Source organism: Balaenoptera musculus, chromosome 19 (assembly GCF_009873245.2).
Source record: "Balaenoptera musculus isolate JJ_BM4_2016_0621 chromosome 19, mBalMus1.pri.v3, whole genome shotgun sequence".
NCBI lineage: Eukaryota > Metazoa > Chordata > Mammalia > Artiodactyla > Balaenopteridae > Balaenoptera > Balaenoptera musculus.
The window spans coordinates 53958197-53979424 of NC_045803.1; the positions used below are offsets into that span (position 1 = coordinate 53958197).

The window sequence follows — 21228 nt, forward strand, 5'->3', positions numbered from 1 at the left end:
TCAGAACAACAAACATTTCATTATTTGCACACAATCCTGCAAGCTGGGCAGGGCTGTGGGGCTGGCCCAGCTTGTCTTCACTCTGGGGAGAGAAGAGCTGGGCTCTGTGTGTCTGGGGTGCAGGCACACGGCTGCAGCCTCACGTGGAGTGAGCTCCAGCTTCTGATTGGCTGATGTTAATTTTCCTTCAGTGGATATCATGGAAATAAAGGAAATCCGCCCAGGGAAGAACTCCAAGGATTTTGAGCGTGCGAAAGCAGTCCGCCAGAAGGAAGAGTGCTGCTTCACCATCTTGTACGGCACCCAGTTCGTCCTCAGCACACTCAGCTTAGCAGGTGGGTGCATGGCATGTGCTTTTCTCCCTCCCTGGGTCTTTGTTTCCTTCCTAGAAAGTTCAATAGCAGGATGCTCACACCTGCCCAACCGCTAATGCGTGTTCGGGGCATCATGGTTTTTTGTTTTTTTTTTTTTTTTTTCTTTTTTTTTGCATCATGGTTTTGAATCCTAACCCTGTCCCTTTCTAGCTGTGTGACTTTGGGTAAGCGACTCAGCCTCTCTGAGCTGCAGTTTGCTCAGCTGTGAAACGGGGAGCCTAATAATGCCGACTTCACTGGCATGTTGAAAGGATTATGTTAAGGGCCTACCTGGCTCGTGCAGAAAGCTGAAGGCAGGGTACATCTTTCGTCCAGCAGAGTCTGGCCTGCACCATTTATTCAGCTTAACTGATCCAAAGGAACTATCCTGAAATCTTCCACCTCACACATGTAAACATGCATACATGCACTTACAGTAAATGCATACATGCACACACGTGCACACACGTAGACACATGTATCTGGAGGTGAGATTTCAGGCCATCCCTGTGAATCCACCAGAAAGTCAAAGAGGCCTCTGAGCAGCCAGGAGAAGGGCTGTGAGAAAGCTCAGGCACTTTGCTCAGGGGCAGAAGCTTGTGGCTGCCTTCAGGTCTAATCCCAGAATTTATTGACTTAGAACTTGATGTACAGTCATGACTGACGAGAGAGAAAATAAGTAGCATTAAAAGTAGACCAAAGTGGGGGGAAACCGTGAAAGCTGAGTAGTGTTAGAGACATTTAGGGTCTGGTAGGGACTTCCCTGTTGGTCCAGTGGTTAGGACTCCGAACTTCCACTGCAGGGGGCCCGAGTTTGATCCCTGGTCGGGGAACTAAGATCCTGCAAGCCGTGCAGCACGGCCAAGAGAAAAAAAAAGTGAAAAGACAACCCACAATATAGAGAAAAAAAAAATTGCAATTCGTATGCCTGATAAAAAACATATCTAGAATATGTAAGAACTATTATAACTCAGTTATAAAAGACATATAATTTAGGGTCAGATAGGTCTCATTGGTTTGATTTCTCATTCATGCTTTCATCAGGCATCTTTTGAGCATATGCTCTGTGCCGGGTTGTGCTAGATGTCATTGGGGCTGTAAAGAGGAATAAGACCCAGTTGCTGCCTTTAAGGATCTCACAGTCTACTTGGGGAGACAGACGTGTGGACAGGAACTTAGAGTACTCTGTGATAAGAGCCGTAGTCCAAACATAAGTGTGCTGGAGGAATACACCGTGCCTCACTCCCTGGAAGGCTTTGCAGGGGAGGTGACTTTTCAACTGGGTTTTAAGGCGTCAGTAGGAGTTGGGATGAAAGAGGGAGGATGGTCCAGGGAGAGGACATTGTGTGTGCCAGGGCTTGGAGGAGGGAAATTAGCAAGCTGGATGTAGGAAGTGTTGGGTGGATGTCTGATTGATGGTGTGTAGCAGGAGGCAGAGATGGGGCAGGAGAGAGGGGCCCACGACTGTGTCCCTTCAGAGCTTTGTCCACGTAGCCCCCCCTGCAGGCTGAAGCCTGGGTGCTCTTGGTAGGGAGGCCATGAAAGCCCAAGCAAGACGTGGAGCCCAGGATGCCAGGTTGATGTCTGGATCCCAGCTTCTTATTCACTGGCTCTGGGACGGGTCCCGTCACTCTTCTGAGCTGTAGTTTTCTCCTCATCCACACAGGAAGAGTGAGAGCAGAAACCTCAGCATGCTCTGTCTAGACTAGCAAGCTCCCTAGTTTGGAGATGTTTAATAACTGGACTAGTTGTTGGCATTGCCATCTCCACTTTACTGATGAGGAAGTGAGGCACAGAGAGGTTAAGTAACCAAGCGAACATCACACAGCCCTGAAGCGGTACAGTGGGACTTGGCGATGATGCCAAGCTCTTAACTGGTACTTGTTGCCGCTTCCCTTACAGGCATCAGCATCACCTACTTTCCACCCCTGTCTCTGGCCTTGAAGGGAAACAGGGGAGATGCTCAGGGCTGCTCAGGATTGTGGTACAAGTTATCCCAGGTCCTGCCTCTTGTTCGTTAGCATAGGGCTAAAGCTAAAACTCTTTTAAAAAGTCAACGGTGTGTCACCCCTGCTGTAGGAGGCTCACCATGGGCATATGGCCTCATCTGAGACAAAAAGTAGGTCCTAGGAACCAGCCCAGGCTCCTCCCAGCCCTGTGGTCTGTGTGGGGCTGGGAAGGTGGGGCGGGGGTCCCTACGCAACAGTCTGTCTTCCCAGGGAGTAACAGAGCTTTTCTGTCCCCTCACCTCTGAAGCCGACTCTAAAGAAGATGCAACTAAGTGGCTCTCTGGCTTGAAGATCTTACACCAGGAAGTGATGAGCGCATCCACCCCCACCATCATTGAGAGGTGAGGATTTTGGCCTGTTTACCTCTGTATTCGCTCACTCACGCATTTATTCTGCTCCCTTTAGCCAGTATGGTGAAAGAAAGAAAAAGGGAACATTGCGTCTTGGAGGCTCATTGAGTGTCCTGTATGCAGTAGGTGCCCATTAGTGGCTGGGGACTCTCCAGCGTCTCACAGAAAAGCCTGTCTCAGTGCTGGGCCTTGGTCTTGGCCTGCTGGAGTGAGGAGTGCACTGGGGCTGAGACAGAAGCTCGTACTGGTGTTGGGTTTGAGGGGAGGGCCCGAGGCTTGTTTCTTAAAGGATTTAGGAAGCGGGATTAAGCTGACTGATCAAAGGACCTCAGGCTTGAGGTCCGGGATTTTTCACCTGCCACTCCCTCTGGGTGGGATTGGTGTGTGAATTACTGTCCCTCCAGCAAACCAAAGCCCTCCAATTTACACCATTTTCCTTACTAGCTTTTTGAGGATTAACGAATATCATCAGAGGGAATTGTCAGTTTAAAGATTGCCAACCTCTGTCAAACGGGCCTCTTGGCTCAGCTGGGGCATTTCAACCACAAGGAGAAACTGCTGCTTCCCAAGTCGCCTGAGTTAGAAAGTTGGAAAACCTTCCTTTTCGTTTCCAGTTTCCTTTGTCCCATCCTATAGAACTCACTTAGACTTGTGCTATTTTCTAACTTTCTTTCTTTGTCTCAACTCTCTTCCCAGTTGGTTGAGAAAGCAGATTTATTCTGTGGATCAAACCAGAAGAAACAGGTAAGATTCGCTCACATTTTTGTGGTTTTCCCCCGATCATTTTGGACTCCGGTGTTCATTCTTTCTTTAAACATTCTGAGGGGGTTGGAGCAAGTTCTCTGCTGTGGAAAGCTCCTCATGAAGTTAGATTTGACTTACAAGGTGCCAGACACAGTGCTAGGTGGTGGGGGTCATGCTGACAGAATCTCCACCCGTGTGGGACCTCATTGCAGTGGAAAATTCCAGTCCATCTGCAGAGGTGCCTTCTCTTTTGTGGGGCACTTGGAGCACGTCCTTTAGGCCTTCACATGTGAGCCCCTTCTGTGTCCCGGGGAGAAACAGGATCACCATGGTGCCTGCCCTTCCTCTGTGGTGGGAGATTGACCATCAAGAGGTAAACCCAGTTCAGTAGCGATGGTTGTAAGGGCTGGGTGGACATGAGTGGGGCGATGTGATAACATGTAATTCAGTGTCCTTGACTGGTTCACTGAATAGCACGTCTTGGAGTGGTTCCCTGTCAGCACACACAACACTCCATGCCAGACATTTTTGTATCAAATGCGGTTTGTCCTTGGATGGATGCAGTGTAATTCTCTAATTGATGAGAAATCATTTCCTTCTTGATGGACATGAAGTTGTTCCTGGTCCTTTATTATCATACTATGAAAGCCTTCACATCTCCCTTTTTGTAAACTTAGGTGATGAGGGTATGAGCAGGGTAAATTCCTAGAAGAGGAATTCCAGCAGCCAGGTGTCATCGGGTCTGAGATTTCTGAGAGCAGTGGTAGCAATTTCTATTTCTACCAACAGTGCAAGAAAGTACTTGTTTCACTGTGTCACCAGACTTTGACCTTTATTAATCTGACGGGTAAAAGGCAGCAGTGGATTTTGGCTTAAATTTGCGTTTCCTTATTTATGGGCGAGGTTGAACATCCTCTCCATTTTTTTTCCGTTATGATCCAGTTCTTGTTAATAATGTGATGATAAAAAACCACCATTTATCGAGCACCCAGCATGCCAGACACTGTACTAAGCACTTGACAATCAATTGTGTCATTTTAGCCTCACATCAGACCTCTTTGAAAGTTTTCAAGTGTTTTTCCTTCCTTCCATTCTCCATTAAGAGGTGTCAGCATCATAAATGAGGCAACAAGTAACCTCTACAACTCACCTCTCTTGTTCCTGAAAGTCTTTCCATCCCTAAGGCGTTCTAGTGTCAGACTAGTGTCATCCCTCGCTTGTTGATTTCACAGCCTCTGTGGTCTCCTGTACACATGCCCCACGGGATGATTTGCAGACGGTAACCACGAAGCGGTGAAAAGTTTAGTGACGTTGTGAGGTCAGCCAGCAGCTCACTCCACGTCTCTGCCCATCTTGCTTTCCCTCCCTCCTCCTCTCAGCCAGCGTTCTGTGGTCCCACACCTGGGCTCGGCCCGTGTTACGGAGGTGGATCAAACGAGGTCCCCGCGCTGGGGGATTTTATGCACACTGGTCTCTTTCAGTCTCAGAGGTGGAGCCTCCCATGACTGTTTCCCTTCTCTGTGGCTTTGGGGTGATTCACAGCTGAGGTTGGCACAGAGCTGAGAGAGGGAGCCCTCCCGGGCCCTCTCTCCCCATGGTGGGGCATGGCGTTGTTGATCTGGTTCCACAGTCCGCTTCTCCGACTTCTGTTGTCAAGAAGTGGAAGCCTCCCTCCAGCTCTCTCGCTCAGAATGGACTCTTGCAAGTCCTTCACAGAGAAGTCCTTTCCAGAACCTTCAGCAGAGAGCAAGTCTGTCTCTGGCCATGATTCCTTGTTCCTTGCTTACCGTTCCTGCTCCCCGACCTCCCTTCCGCTGGGCAGAGCCCTGCTGCTCTGTCAACACGTGGAAAATCCTGCCTTTCCTGTGGTTCTGTGAGGCCCGGAGGGAGTTTTTCAAAAGGAACTTGACCAAGGTGCCAATGAAAGGGCAATTGACTTCTGCCAGTCTCCCTCCTTTCCTGTCTCGCATAGCGATCCCGTTTCCTGGAAGAAAACAAAGGAGCTGCAGCACAAAGGAAAGAGTCTGGGGATGGGAGGCAGACTGTGGGCTGGCCCGGCTCGGGCAGTGTCCAATCCCGGGTTTTTGTTGGCCTGAGCATGTTTCCCTTTGCAGCCTCTCGAGAGGCAAAATGGCAGCAGCTGGCATTTGCTGAGGAGTCACTTTGTAACACCCTCTGTTCTCTTATGGAACGAAGGCTCTCAGACTGGCGAGCTGGGCACCCTCTGGTCCGTTTTATGAGGATGCTGAGGCCAGGAGAGGTTAGATCACTTGTCCACAGCAACCTAGCCGGTCAGCTGCGGCTTAACTGATCACTAAGCTGGTAAAAGGCAGAAATCTTCCCTTCCCCACCGTGACCTCCTTTGACTGAAAATTACGTGGTGAAATATACATAACATAAAACTTGCCATTTTCAGTGTACCCTTCTGTGCGTTCATGTTGCTGTGCTGCCATCACCATCCGTCTCCAGAGCTCTTCCCATCTTGCAAAACTGAAGCTCTGTACCCATTAAGCCCTCACTCTGTTACCCGCTCTGCAGCCGCTGGTAACTGCTGTGCTCTTGGGTTGGCCGAAAAGGTCGTTCAGGTTTTTCTGTAAAATGACATTTACGGAAAAACCTGAACGACCTTTTTGGCCAATCCAATATTTTCTGTCTCTGTGAATTTGACTCCTATGGGCATATGAGTGGAAGGATTCTGCATTTTGTGACTGGCTTACTTCACTGAGCATGCTTTCTTCATGGTTCATCCACGTTACTGGAGCAAGTGTCAGAATTTCCTTCCTTTTTAAGGCCGAATAATATTCCACTATATGCACATAACACATTGTGTTTATCCGTCCATCTGTCCATGGACACTTACTCCAGGTGCTTCCACCTTTTGGCTATTGTGAGTATTGTTGCTGTGAATATGGGTTTCTAGTCTCTGCTTTCAGTTCTTTTGTGTATTACCCAGAAGTGGAATTGCAGGATCAAATGGTAATACTCTTCCATTTTTTGATGAACTGCCTACTGTTTTCCACAGAAGCTGCAACCATTATACATTCCCACCAGCAGAGCAACAGGATTTCATTTTTTTCTCACTTCCTTGCCAACACCTAACCTTCCTTCCTTCCTCCCTCCTTCCCTCCCCTCTTCCCTCCTTCCTTCCTTCCTCTCTCCCTCCCTCCTTCCCCCCTTCTCTCCTCCCTCCTTCCCTCCCCTCTTCCCTCCCTCCCTCCCTTCCTCCCTTCCTTCCTCCCCCCACCACCCTCCCCTCCCCTCCCTCCCTCCAGCCATCCCAGTGGGTGTAAAGTAGTATCTCATTTTGGTTTTGATTTGCATTTTCCTAATGACTACAGACCTTGAGCATCTTTTCATGTGCTTTTTGCCATTTGTGTATCTTCTTTGGAGAAATATCTAGGCAAGTCCTTTGCCCGTTTAAAAATATCACATGGACTATTTTTTTTAGATATGGTAAACAAGCCTATGTTTTATTTAATTTTTTTTTTTGGCCGTGCCGCAAGGCATGTGGGATCTTAGTTCCCTGACCAGGGATTGAACTGGCGCCCCCTGCATTAGAACCTCAGCGGCTTAACTACTGGGCCACCAGGGAACCCCCAAGCCTATGTTTTCTGTTTTTTTTAAACATCTTTATTGGAGTATAATTGCTTTACAATAGTGTGTTAGTTTCTGCTTTATAACAAAGTGAATCAGTTATACATATACATATGTTCCCATATCTCTTCCCTCTTGCGTCTCCCTCCCTCCCACCCTCCCTATCCCACCCCTCTAGGTGGTCACAAAGCACCGAGCTGATCTCCCTGTGCTATGCGGCTGCTTCCCACTAGCTATCTATTTTACATTTGGTAGTGTATATATATTATGAAAGTAACTCATGTTCATTATAGAATATTTTGGAAATACTGAAAACTAGAAAAAATTTGTATGGATTTGACATTAAATAGTAGGCACTGTTTAACTCTGGGTACAATTTTTTTCAGTAGATTTCCATCCTCAACTTCATTTATTGGTTTGTTGTTGGTTTTACTTCATTAAAATGTAACTATACATATGACTTTACATCGTGTTCTTCTTTAACTAATTTAAAAATTTTGGAATAATGTTACATTTAGAAAAAAGTTGCAAAGATGGTACCGAGATTTCTCATATACCCCTTTGGGCAGTTTTCCCTGCGGTTCACATCATTCATGTCAAAACTTGACAAACCACGTTTGCTATATGACTGTTAGGTAAACCCTAGACTTTATTGGAATTCACCATTTTTTCCACCAGTGTCCTTCTCCTGGTCTTGGATCCCACCCAAGACCCCACATTGTACTTAGTTGTTCTGCCCCTTTGGTCTCCTCTGGGCTGTGACGGTTTCTCCATCTTTCCTTGTCTTTCATGACCTTGACAGTTTTGAGGAGTAGGTCTCAGGTATTCTGTAGCATGTCCCTCCATCTGTGTTAGTCTGATATTTTTGTCATGATTAGACTGGAGTTAAGGGTAACCTGAGGTTGTGTTTGGGAAGAATATCACGGAGGCCAAGGTCTTTTTCTTCACCTTGCTCAAGAGGTGCCTGCTTTCACCATGGCTTGTCAAGGGTGATGGAAACCTCGATTACCTGGCCAAGGTGGTGTCTTCCAGATCTCTCCTTTGTAAAGACCCCCCCACCTGCCCCCGCTCTATTTTCTGGGAATCAGTCACTAAGTCCAGTCCACATGAAAGGAGGGGAAACTATTTTCACCTCACCTTAAACCATAAGCATGTTTACATTTTGTTGCAACTCTTTGGGAACAGTATTAACGCCTACATTGTAATTCAACCAATGGGATCTGATATTTGGCTTGAAAAGTTGCCTTTTGTTTGTCATTTAGTTTGTGTCCGGTTTTTCCTAATGTTCACAGTTTCACTGAATTGCGTTCAGAGGGAACGTATGGAGTGACCCTCACGAGAAGCGTTTTTGGGGTCATCGTAGGAGTCTCGGTCTTAGAGCCAGTCTGTCCCGTCGGCCGGATGCCCTCTGCTTTCTTAGAGTCTTGCCCATGTTGCTGCTGTTCACACTGGTGAGGGCTCTTGAGGTTGGTGATCCAGCTGGTTCAGTCTTTGTAGTGTTGGTCAGATGAACGAAAGCCCTCCCTTTTCATTTTTAGACATAGCCTTGTAACAAGGGACAACCAGAACGTTCTAGCTTTGGAAGCTTTCCTTATAACATTTCCAGGCCTGGGGAGACTGTGTCAAAGGCATGAATCTTTTAACATTAATCTTGGCCAGGTTTCCAGAAACCCCCTCTTTTTGAGTCTTTAGAGTTTAGTTGCCTCTTATCTGGGAATTAGGTTCTGAGGTCAAGTGCATTAGGTGAAAACTTCTTTGGTCAAAATACCCCTTGCGAAAGCCCCTGAACTTTTGGGGGCGGGGGGTGGTCACTGGAATTGCATTCTTCAGGGTGAGGCTCACGGGCTGAGTCCTGAAGGGGGGCCAGCAGACCTATGGGCTGGGAGCAGGTTGTCTCTGTGGACATTTCTTTCCCCCTTTGCCCTTTGCCCCTCTGCATATGACACTGACTTTGCATAGACCGAGTGTGCACTTCCTGTTCTTGCTCAGCCTGGCCTTCAGGAGGCGGGAGGGTCGGGCGTGCAGGTGGGAGGCAGGTGTGTGGTCCAGTTCTGTCTTCAGCAGGCATGCAAATAGGTTCCCTGCGGTCAGCAGTCCTGGCTCCAGCACGTCGTCGGACAGCCTGCGGGGGCTTTACCCACAGAGGTGCGCTGCCTGTCCTGCAGAAGTTCTGTTTCACTGGGTCTGGATGGGGATCATGAATTAGCATTTCTAACAAATTCCCAGCTGATGTTCATACTGGCGTTCCAGGGACCCTACTTAGAGAAGCAGGCTTCTAGAGCTGCACGGTCCACATGAGACTATTTAAATCTAAAGTATTTAAAATTAAATAAAAATTTAAAAATTCAGTTCCTTGGTCGCCCTAGCCGCATTGGACAGCCCCGATCCAGGACGTTTCCATCATCCTAGAAAATTCTATTGGGCAGCGCTGAGGTTTGAATCTCAGCACTAACACTTACTGGTTGTGTGAGTTTGGGTAAGTTACTTAACTTCTCTGTGCCTTAGTTTCCTAATCTGTAAGAGAGATCATAGTTCCTACCCCCTGGGATTGGTTTGAAGATTCAGTGGGTTCGTTTGTGAAGAGTGCTTGGCCAGTGCCTGGCTTACGGTAAACACTAACGAATGTTTATTACTGTTATAAGAAGCCGGGGGTGGTGGAGGTGTTGGTTACCAGCCTCAGGGTGGCAGGTAAGTTTCCTGGGGCTGCCAACCTCAGTTGTTTGGTAAAGGCTGCCCCAGGGTGCAGTGTTGTAGGATCTGGGACCATGCCAAGCTGAGGAGGGAAACTGACATGATTGTTTAGTGCCCGTGGGGAGGGGGTAGTTTTGGCCATCCTTCCCCAAAGGGATTGCCCTGCTTCCCTAACGCACTGTCGCAGGCTGAGCCTGCAGGAAACAGAATCTGAGACGTGGGTTTGTGTGCAGGAAGCTTATGGGGAGCGTATAGGGGTCCACACCTGTGAAGGCAGCTGGAGTCGTTGGATTGTGATGCAGTCACAGTCACGGCCTCAGCCGGCCCCGTGGAGAGCTCCGGGGAGGCCCTGCAGAGCTGTCCTGAGTTACGGCCAGAGGGCAGGCCACGATCTTGGCTGAGATCTGATGACACATCCTGGACGGGGAGAGGGGTGAAGTTGGGAGCTGCTGGCTTCCTGCCCGCCGGCGGCTCCGTGGGCCAGTCCTGGTCTACATGCCCAGAGCGGGGAGTGAGGGCGAGGCGCGGGCAGGGTAGTGGAGTGGCTAGCTCCCTGCACAGGAGCCCAAAGAAGCTCTTTGGCCCCCGCCTTTACCTGGGGGCTCAGTTGCTCCACTGTAAGGCGGGACCTTTGCAGCAGGTGGGCTCAGATGCCCCAGTGCGCAGATTCTCACGCCCCCGGGCCCTGTGTTTGCTCCGCTGGCCCCCCCGGCAGCTGCACTGGCTCCCAGCTCCGCAGTCTCTGTGTTCCTGGGTGTGGGAAGGTTTCTTGGCCCCGTTTCTGCCTGGAAGTTCTGGGTTCCCCAGGGGACTCTGATCTCTTCCTTGGTCCTGGATGAGCCCCCTCGGCTACCAGCTTGGCCAGACCCTCTCCCTGCCTCGTTTTATGGCGCCATCCCCCGCCGCTCCTCTCCCTTCATCCTGCCCTGGCCAAGCTCTTCGTGGACACCCCGGGGGCAGGGTCCGAGAGGGGGTCTCAGCCAGCCTGCTCGCTTCTCTGCGCGGCCAGCGCCGCCGGGCCTGCCGGGGGCTTTGTGCTGCCCTCACCGTCTCTCTGGGAAAGCCCTGGGTGCTGCCGCAGGAGTGGTGGGAGGTGGGGAACACGTGGCCCATAAAGGTCTCCGATGTTAGGGAGGCCGTTAGATGAGAGACAGGGATGCTGGAGGTGGGGACACTGGGGTGGCCAGGAGTCCTCTTGGCGGTCTCCCGGGGCAGCTGCCAAGTGTGGCCTGCTGCTTCCTCCCGCGCGTGCTGGCAGAGGCCGAGTAGACATTGTGGCGGAAGCCGGGCCGGTTTCTGCCCACAGCCCGGGCAGACTTCCTTCCTGGCCACGCACAGCCCCTTTCTAGTCTGATGTCTCCAAGAAGGCAGAACAGTTTTCTCTGGCCACACCAAAGGCCCCCCAGCCCACCCTCTCTCGCTCTGCCGGACACTTGGCTCTGGAGCCACGAGGGTCTGGATCTCATGCCCTTGACCCGCCACCCTCCGTCACTGTTCGTGGCGTTCCCTGAGAGGCTTCACGTGCAGTGGTTACAGGCAGACCCGGAGGCAGGCTGCCCTGGAGTCCGCCTCCGCCGCGTGCTAGCACCCAACGTCTCTGAGCCTCGGTTTCTTCACCTGCCACGTGGAGTGATAATGGTGCCCACCTCCTCAGGTCGTCAGACCAGCTCCGACCTTGAGCCGCATACCCTGGCCCCATCCCCGTTGCCTGTTCTGAACCCTGGGGCTCGAGAATGCATACTGTGTGGGGAGTCAAGTGTAGCGAGGGGCGAGGTGACGTCATTGCCTGGAGATCCCCGGGGCGGCCTGGCACATAGTAGGTGCTCAGAGAAGTTTGGCTCCTTCCCCTCCCTGTCTCGGGCCTTCAGCGACCTCCTCTTGGTTGGAACCCCGGTGACATTTCGTATCTGCCGAGGTCATCTGACACCATGTCTGCCCACACTGCGAATCTCCGGCGTGATCCGTGTCCACGGCCACCCCTGAAGGGTGGAGACCAGCCTGGCACATCGGCTGTCTTGATCCCAGAGTCTCTGTTCCCCGTTAGCGCTCGCTAACAGCTGTTGGCGGGTCTTCTCATAGAGATGGGAGCTGACAGGAGTAGCCAAATCCTCCACTGTTGACACCCCTCAAGGCTGACGGGGCTGGGGTTCCCCTCTCTTGCAGCATCAGCCTCCGAGAGTTGAAGACCATCTTGCCCCTGGTCAACTTCAAAGTGAGCAGCGCCAAGTTCCTCAAAGATAAGTTCGTGGTAAGTTTTGTAGCTCAGCCTGGCGATTTTGTGAACCCAGGGCTACGTGTGCCTTTCCCATGAAGCCACTACGTGCCTTTGAGCTCCATTGAATGGTGCCCAGGGAAGTCCCCCGCCTCCAGATTCATCCATCTTAGTCCGGACGGAGGGATTGTGTGAAGATCTTAGGCCCGTTTTCTCAGTCGTGGCAGAGGACGTCATCCACGAAGACCATGTTCACCGAGCTGCTTGACTTGGGACATTTCCACCAGTCCAACTTTCCCTTTCCCTCACTACCCCACAGCCTGTTTTCCTTTTAATAATATGAACACATGTGTTTCTTTTGGAAAATATTATGAAAGATTCCTTATGTAGGTTGCCAGGGACGTGGCATTTTGTATGCAAGTCCTGATAGCGTAGTTGTCAGAGGTGACTCTTCTCTGCCCTTCCCCTCTCCTCGCACCCACCCCTCCCTTCATCCACTGTTCCTTCCTCCCACCCATCCTCCCATCCCTCCCATCCCTCCATCCCTCCTTCCGCCCATCATTTAATTTGTTTATGTTCTTGTGTAATTAAGCCGTTGGTAGATGTGGGGCAGGTCATTCCCTGAGTGATGGGATAGCGTAGGTCAGGTGGGGCTGTTCTGAAGGGTGTAAGGATGGAGGTGATCCATAGGCATTCTTTCTGGCCTTCAGAGAGATACTGACTCTCGTCAAGGAACCCAACAACACTCCATCCCAATAGTCCCGGTTGGTGGACTCGCAGGGGCATGTCACAGGATTCCTCAGCTGAAGAAGCTCATTCATTTTTACACCAGTGAGCTCCCGGAACAGTTAACCCACTTTATGGCTTATCAAGCCATCTTTTGGCCCACCCCATAATTCGAACTAGTCCAAGAAGGCAAAACCAGAGAAGGGTGGGGGCTGACAGAAGAGAGATGGGAGAGGCATTTTCCACTGACAGCCACGTAGTTGGAATTTTGTTCTTTATCAAGCCTTTACCAAGCAGGTGCTACGTGGATGTTATCTGGTTTGGTTTCAAGGAAGTCCGAGGAGGGTAATGGTGGTTCTCCCATTTTACAGATGAAGAAACGGAGGGTCTGAGAGGGTCAAGTGATTTACCCAAAGCTGTTAAGCCATTCAGGGGACAGACCTTGACTGGAGTTGAGCTCTGTTAATTCTAAAGGCTCGGTTCATTTTCTTATGCTTTTAAAAATGACCTATATGTACATACCCTATAAATATGTCTAGATTTGAAAGTGTCTTCTGCCCCCAAAAGGAGGAGTTCTGCATTATGGCTCTTGGAATTCTGGCTAAGATCCTTCCCTTTTGGGGAGTCAAGGGAAGGATCTTACCAGGGATCCCTGGTGGGTATGTTCTCCAGGCAGATAAATTAGGAAACTTGTGGACGTTTGGGTTCAGAGGAATGCAAGTTTGATTCTAACTAGTGTTGTAGCAGAGCCATGGTATTTCTGTGAACAGGGAAGAGGCATTCTTGTGGTGGACAAGAAAACTCGTGTGGTCACTTTTTTTTTTATATTTACAGGAAATAGGCGCACACAAAGATGAACTCAGCTTTGAACAGTTCCATCTCTTCTATAAAAAACTTATGTTTGAACAGCAAAAATTGGTAAGATGATTCTTTTTTTCCCATTCACTTTTTGAAGGTTTTGATAGTCTTATTTTACCTTACTTTTAAAAATTGAAGTATAGTTGGTGTACAATATTATATGGGTTACGGGTGTACAATATGGTGATTCACAATTTTTAAAGGTTATACTCCATTTATAGTTATTATAGAATATGGGTTATAGCCCCTGTGTTGTACAATATATGCTTGTAGCTTATTTTATATGTAGTAGTTTGTACCTCTTAATCCCCTACCCCTATACTGCCCCTCCTCCCTTCCCTCTCCCTACTGGTAACCACTAATTTGTTCTCTATATCTGTGAGTCTGTTTCTTTTTTTGTTATATTCACTAGTTTGTTGTATTTTTTTAGATTCCACGTGTAAGTGATATCATATAGTATTTGTCTTTCTCTGTCTGACTTATTTCACTTAGCATGATACCCTCCAAGTCCATCCGTGTTGTTGCAAATGGCAATTATTTCATTCTTGTTTATGGCTGAGTAGTATTCCACTGTGTGTGTGTGTGTGTGTGTGTGTGTGTGTGTGTGTATCTGTATATCTATCACATCTTCTTTATCCATTCATTTGCTGATGGACACTTAGGTTGCTTCTGTATCTTGACAGTTATTAATCATGCTGCTATGAACATTGGGGTGCATGTGTCTTTTCGAATTAGTGCTTTTGTTTCTTTCAGATATATACCCAGGAGTGGACATGCTGGGTCGTATGGTAACTCTATTTTTAGTTTTCTGAGAAACCTCCGTACTGTTTTCCACAGTGGCTGCATCAGTTTATGTTCCCATCAACAGTGTAGGAGGGTTTCCTTTTCTCCACACCCTCCCCAGCGTTTGTTATTTGTGTTCTTTTTGATGATGGCCACTCTGATGAGTCTGAGGTGCTATCTCATTGTGGTTTGGATTTGCATTTCCCTGATGATTAGTGATGTTGAGCATCTTTTCTTGTGCCTTTCGGCCATCTGCATGGGTGAGATGATTCTTGAGCAAATGATCGAATGATGTTTTTGGTTCCCCTGTGTTTCAAAGTCCGGCATGTTCCTAAGAGACCCGTGAGAAGTGTTCTGTCTCCCTTCTAGTCAAGGAAATATCAAGTGGGAATGGCAGTGACATCATATTTTCATCTATTAGATTGGCAAAAGTTTTAAATGTGATAGAGCTATGGGGACAGTGTGGGGAAATGGTGCTCTCATACCTTCGTGGTGGGAGTATGAGTGGCCGTCAGTCTGATTGGAATTTAGTCTGAGCCTATTAAAGTAAAAAAAGTTCAACTAACTCTATCATCTTGTTCTGGAAGGAAATTTACCATATTATTAATAGTAACTATCTCTGGGTTGAGGGATTTTTGTGTGTTGTTCTTTTTATACTTTTATTCCTTGTTAATGAGAATATGTTTTTTGATTAAGATAATATGCTATTGGGACTTCCCTAGAGGCACAATGGTTAAGAACCCGCCTGCCAATGCAGGGGACACAGGTTTGAGCCCTGATCCGGGAAGATCCCACATGCCACGGAGCAACTAAGCCCGTGCGCCACAACTACTGAGCCTGTGTTCTGGAGCCCGTGAGCCACAACTACTGAGCCTGCGTGCCACAACTATTGAAGCCCGCGCGCCTAGAGCCCATGCTCCGCAACAAGAGAAGACACAGCAGTGAGAAGCCTGCGCACCGCAATAAAGAGTAGCCCCCGCTCGCCGCAACTAGAGGAAGCCCGCGCGCAGCAACGAAGACCCAACGCAGCCAAAAATAAATTTAAAGAAATAAATTTATTAAAAAAAAGATAATATGCTATTTTAAAATTAAATTAAGATGTGCATACGTTTTGACCTGACAGTGGCATTTTGGGGGCTCTGTTTTAGAGAAATGAAAGCACTGAGACCTAAGAGTGTATCACTAGATTGTTTATTGCAGCATTACTTACGCCGGCAAAATACTTGGGAGCCATCTGAATGCCTCTCAGTAGAGCAAAAGCTGGGTAAGCTATGGTCCATCCATACTATGCGACACTGTGCAGCTGATTAAGAAGCCTGAGTCCGTTGTGTTTCTGTCCATCTGGAGGGATGTTCATGGTATTTTGTGAGGAAAACCAGCTGCAGATTCATGCAAGGAGCTAGGTCTGATTTTTTGGTAACAAACAGTACTCCTCCTATATATGTTTGTGAGTGTTTTTATGAACAAGGAGAAGGTATGGAAGAGTACACACACCTCACATTTAATGTTTTTTTTTAATAGATTACTGTGGTTTATTTTATTTATTTTTGGCTGCATTGGGTCTTCATTGCTGCACACGGGCTTTCTTTAGTTGCAGCGAGCGGGCCTGCTCTTCATTGTGGTGCGCAGGCTTCCCGTTGCAGTGGCTTCTCTTGTCGCGGAGCATGGGCGGAGCATGGGTTCCAGGCACGCGGGCTCGGTAGTTGTGGCAGGTGGGCCCTAGAGCGCAGGCTCAGTAGTTGTGGCTTGCGGGCTCTAGAGCACAGGCTCAGTAGTTGTCATGCACGGGTTTAGTTGCTCCGCGGCGTGTGGGATCTTCCCGGACTAGGGCTCGAACCCGTGCCCCCTGCATTGGCAGGCAGATTCTTAACCACTGCGCCACCAGGGAAGTCCCTCACATTTGATGTTGATTTTGTGTATGTCCTGGAGGGATTTGGAACGATGCTCAGGAGAGATAATTAAATTTGTCTTTGCACCACTCCGTTTTCAACTTGTTCCAAGTAGCACATTACTTCTGCAATAAAAAAAAAAAATGTCCCATAAAGCATAAGGCTTAAAAAGGGAGGCTTTCAGTTCAACGCAGGGAGCACCGTGCCTGGTGGGTGGTTACTGCTGTTACTGTTGGAAAAGGGCTTTGCAGGGCGCCGAGGTGGGTCCAGAGCAGAGCTACGAGGGAGCAGAGAGTGGGTAGGACTTGCAGCAAGACGGATCTGCTTTCTTCGGCTCTGTGATCTTGGGCCAGCCACTGAGCACTCCCAGCCTCGGTCTTCTCATCCGTGCAATCGGGGCTGTGATTCCTGCCCCACCAGGCTCTGGGGAGGACTGCCGAGGGATTGGAGGTCAAGAGTGCAGGCATTTTAAAGCGATGAGTGTGAAAGTCAGTTATCAGTTGTCTTCTGCCTGCAGGCTGGCCGCAGGGTGAGGCCTCTTGATAGGTGACCACTGGCCTTGGGACTTCGGATGTATCTGAGGTAGAGAAATGGGAGAAGCATTTCTTGTCTGCCTAGATTGGGGGAGAATACATTATTTCATAGAGTAAAAGATTCAGTTGCAGTGTGTTCACTTTTCCACACAAATGATAATTAGTTCTTGTTTTGCCAAATAGAGTAGAAAGATCGTAGGCTTTGGGAGTTGAAAGACCTGGATTCCAGCCCCAACTTGACCTCTACCTGACCAAGTGATTTTGAGGAAAGCCATCTTTTCCCCCGTCACTCAGCCTCCTCTGTAAAATGAAGGTATTAAATCAGGTCATTGGTTATACAATTTTAAAGCTATCTAACCCCGCTCCCCTTTTTTATACGAAACCTTAATTAAGAAAACTGCTGCATAAAAGCGGATCAAAACACTTTTTACGTTAAAAGCTATAACTTTCATTTATAATCAATTCTTGGGAGCAATGAAAATGTTGTGATGATAGTATATAAATGAAATCCAGAATAATGACAATTGCTGTCTTAGGCAGTTGACCAGGACTGAGAAAAACTTGATTCACTCAAGATAAGTAGTTGTAAAAAACAGGTTTTATAATCGTTTGTCTGGAAATTTCGAGATACTGTCTCATCAGGCAGAGAGCAGGCAAAGCTTGGGAATAAGGTTCCCATAAAAGCTGTTGCATCTGCCAATACAGGTTACCCACCACTGATGATCTCCACCGTGATAAAATTCCACATAAGAGCGCTTTTCATTGTGGTTCTTTCTAAAGCTTATGTATGTGTGTTTGAGAGGGAGAAGGAAGAGAAAGAAATTTGAGTCAGATTTCTGCAGAATCCCTGAGTCCTCCGGGGGTACCCTAGATGGCCCAGTTTTGGGGAAAAACATCTGTACGTACCAGAGGTTACCCTGGTGGCCAGAGCGCCACATTCAGCCAGCATTCGGTTGTACTTGGCCTAATGGTTTAAATGTTTTTTAAATGAACTGCCTACATTTAAAACTTGGGAGATTTCTTATTAAGATCCAGATTTTTCATTTCTCTTGGGAAAAAAAAAAAAATCGAGATCTGGCTATATTTGGCAACCTCTGAGCGGAGGGAAGCATGCTTTCTCTGGTTTGCCCCAGCCCTTCCCCCAACCCCCCATCCAGCTCTCTCTGCTAATTTATGTCACCTACCCAGTCCCTAAGACCTTCTGGGTCAACAGTCTCTCCATCATTGGAGGGTATAACTGTCCAGTCTGGCCACCGCATATTTTAATTCAGTGACTTGGAATTTGAATAACAAAGCCCCAGGCTCTATAGATAGTTACTGGCCAACTTGAGAAGCCTCACTGCTCTTGTGTAGGTAAATGCTTCTCCCCTGTCAGCATATCATTTACTTACTGAGCTCCTCACTGGAAGCTCAGGGCAGAGAAAAGCATTGCCTCTGTGCTGTTAGGGGCACAGCTGGCTTTCTTGGGCTCCTTGGGGAGACAGGACCATTCACGGTGATTGACGATGCCCAGACCTAAATCCAGGGAGTGGGGTCCTGCTTATCAGTCGCTATAGGTTTCCAACTTGAAGTTGCCAGTCCCTCCTTGTGTCTAACCACCCGCTTACGTTGCTGCCGTGAAGCCTCAAAGCTTCCAAAAGTTTGGCAGCAGCAGGAAGATAAGAAATTTAATTCCATGTGTGTCCCCCTGGGGAGGGGATATATCTCTAACTAGGCTGTCATAACAGTGTTGTGAATAAAGATCAGAGCTAACATTTCCTAAGTGTGAACTCTGTGCTGGGCGCTGTGCTATACGTCTTACATACATTTAATTCTCCTGGCAACCCTGTGGGAGAGGTACTGTTATTACCCTCATTTTGTGGATGAAGTTGCTGACGCTCAGGTTACTTGCTGGAGGTCATGAGGTTAGTAAGCTGCAGAGCTAGAATTTGAGTTCTGTGCTCAGCTTCACTGCCCACCCACTGATACTTCTTTTTAATTTTTTAAACTTTGGTATTAAGGGAAATTTCAAACAGAGACAAGCAGAGATAATAGTATAACAAACCCCCAAGCACCTGGCAGCCAGTTTTCAGCAGTGGTCAACGTGGTCATCTTATTTCATCTATGCCCTTACCCACCTCCCTCTTCTCAGATGGTTTTGAAGCAAACCTAAGACGTTGTATTTTTTCTTCCTTAAATATTTGAATCTAATACCCAGCTTCATCACTGCTACTTTGCTGCCTCCCCAGCAAACCTGTGAAGTACCCCCTTGGTTACTGGAGGCTGGGGGTCTGCATTTACAGGCCCTGATTATACGTGAAGATGGTTGACTAATATCACTCTTGCTCTCGGCCCAGGACTGGAGTTTCAGCCCCATGGGATTAGGTGGTGGGGTTACTGTTGATTCATCTGTTGTTACCCCCTGGCGTTTCACGTGCTCTCTTCTTGGTACCCTCTAGTAGACTACTTTGGAAATGCGTTAGGGTTCTGTATTACTTATGAATTGCTTACGTATTACGTGTGTGAGTTCTGTATTGCTGGCATGTACGTAACAGTATTACCGCGATGCACGTTTGCTCTCTCAGTTTCTGGGGCTCAGGCATCCAGGTGTGCCTTAGCTGGATTCTCTGCTTTGGGGTTTCACAAAAAGCTGCGTTTAAGATTTCCACTGAGGCTGTGGTCTCATCTGAGGGTCAGATGGGAAAAGGTCGGCTTCCGTGCTCACGCGGTGGTAGCAGCATTCAGTTCCTTGCAGTTGTAGGAGTGAGGGCTCCAGCTTCTTGTTGGCTGCCCGCAGCTCCTAGTGGCTGCCCACGGCTTCTCCACGGATGGGGCTCCCTGCATGGCTGTCTGTTTCCTCAAAGCCAGCAAGACAGGTTCTCCAAGCATATAAAAGCATCCTCATGTAATCATATGCACATAATTGTGTACATCCATCACCTCTGCAAGTTACAGGGATAAGGCAAGGGTCTGAATACCAGGAGGTGGAGATCCTGGGGCCGTCTGTCCACCATGGGTTCCCATGAACCCAAGTCTGAGTCGCTCTCCAGCAGCTCACAAATAATCAGTAATCGGCTCACAAATTATGTCCATTGCAGTTGAAAGAACAAATGCTTTCCCAGCCTTGCAAGGTGCCAGGGAACATAAACACACACAGCCCTCTGCCTTCCCATTACTATCCCTCTGGGGTCTGAATATAGGTGATTTCTGTTGCTTGTTTGCCTGTTGAAGTAGAAAACAACTCTGCTATAATTTAAGGTGGCACTGATTTTCCTTTAGCATTGCTTTTAGCTAGGTGCAACGTTAAATTTCCTGACCGTCGTGGGGTGACGGTAGGTATCCTAGATGGTTGTTGCAAAGATTAAAAGAACTGGTAGAAGAAAAAAGAACCGGAAGGTCTCAGTCACCCAGCAGAGGGTCTGGCATGCAAAGCTGCCGTCAGAATGTGGTATCTACTGTCGCCGTCAGCCTGTGTTTACGAGGCAGAATCCCCCCGGGAGGAGGTGGGGGCAGCTGGCCTCTGGTGCTCCTGCTCTCCGTCCTGTTTCTAAAAGACCATCTTGGACATGGAAACAACCTAGATGTCCATCAACAGATGAATGGATAAGGAAGATGTGGTACATATACACAACGGAATATTACTCAGCCATGAAAAAGAATGAAATAATGCCATTTGTAGCAACATGGATGGACCTAGAGATTATTATACTCAGTGAAGTAAGTCAGAAAGAGAAAGACAAATATCATATGATATCACTTATATGTGGAATCTAAAATATGGCACAACTGAAGTTATGTACAAAACAGAAATAGACCCACAGGCATAGAGAACAGACTCGTGGTTGCCAAGGGAGAGGGCAGGGGGAGTGGGGGAGGGATGGATTGGGGGTTTGGGATTAGTAGATGCAAACTATTATATAGAGAATGGACAGACAACGAGGTCCTACTGTATAGCACAGGGAACTATAGTCAATATCCTGTAATAAACCATAATGGAAAAGAATATATAGATATCTATACAGATATATTTGTATAACTGAATCACTTTGCTGTACAGCAGAAATTAACACAGCATTGTGATCTTCAATAAAATAAATTTTTAAAAAAAGACCATCTTGGTCACAATCAGTGGATTTCCCAGCATGTCCTTTGATACCTCATGTACTGAAGCAGAAGGCTAGGCAGCCCTCGACAGGAAATTTGTTTCTGGTATCTGGATACATTTTACTACAAGCAAAGTAATGCATATTCAGTCCATAAAAGTTGGAAGTGCATTATAAAATAAAAAGGAAATTAAAATACCTGCAAACCTACCCATGATTATACCTGCAATTATACATTCAATAAGAAGTTTGGTGTTTACTCTTCCAGATTTTCCGTGGGTGCGAGCGTGTGGGAAGAGAGCGACTAACATTCTGTCACGTGTTGGTGGAGGAGTCTAGGGAATATCACAGATATCCTAATCAGTGGTCAGGGGAGAGAAGGGTCCACAGTGCAGAAGTTAGCA

The 21228-nt window shown here is 48.0% G+C and overlaps 1 protein-coding gene across 1 annotated transcript in view; it reads left to right on the forward strand.

The window, feature by feature from the left end:
* PLCG2 (phospholipase C gamma 2) overlaps positions 1-21228 on the forward strand; it is a 152042-nt gene that overhangs the window by 60053 nt on the left and 70761 nt on the right. The window contains 5 exon segments of the mRNA XM_036834873.1: positions 192-335; positions 2610-2703; positions 3409-3456; positions 11905-11989; positions 13514-13597. Of these exon segments, the coding sequence (XP_036690768.1) occupies positions 192-335; positions 2610-2703; positions 3409-3456; positions 11905-11989; positions 13514-13597 (455 nt within the window).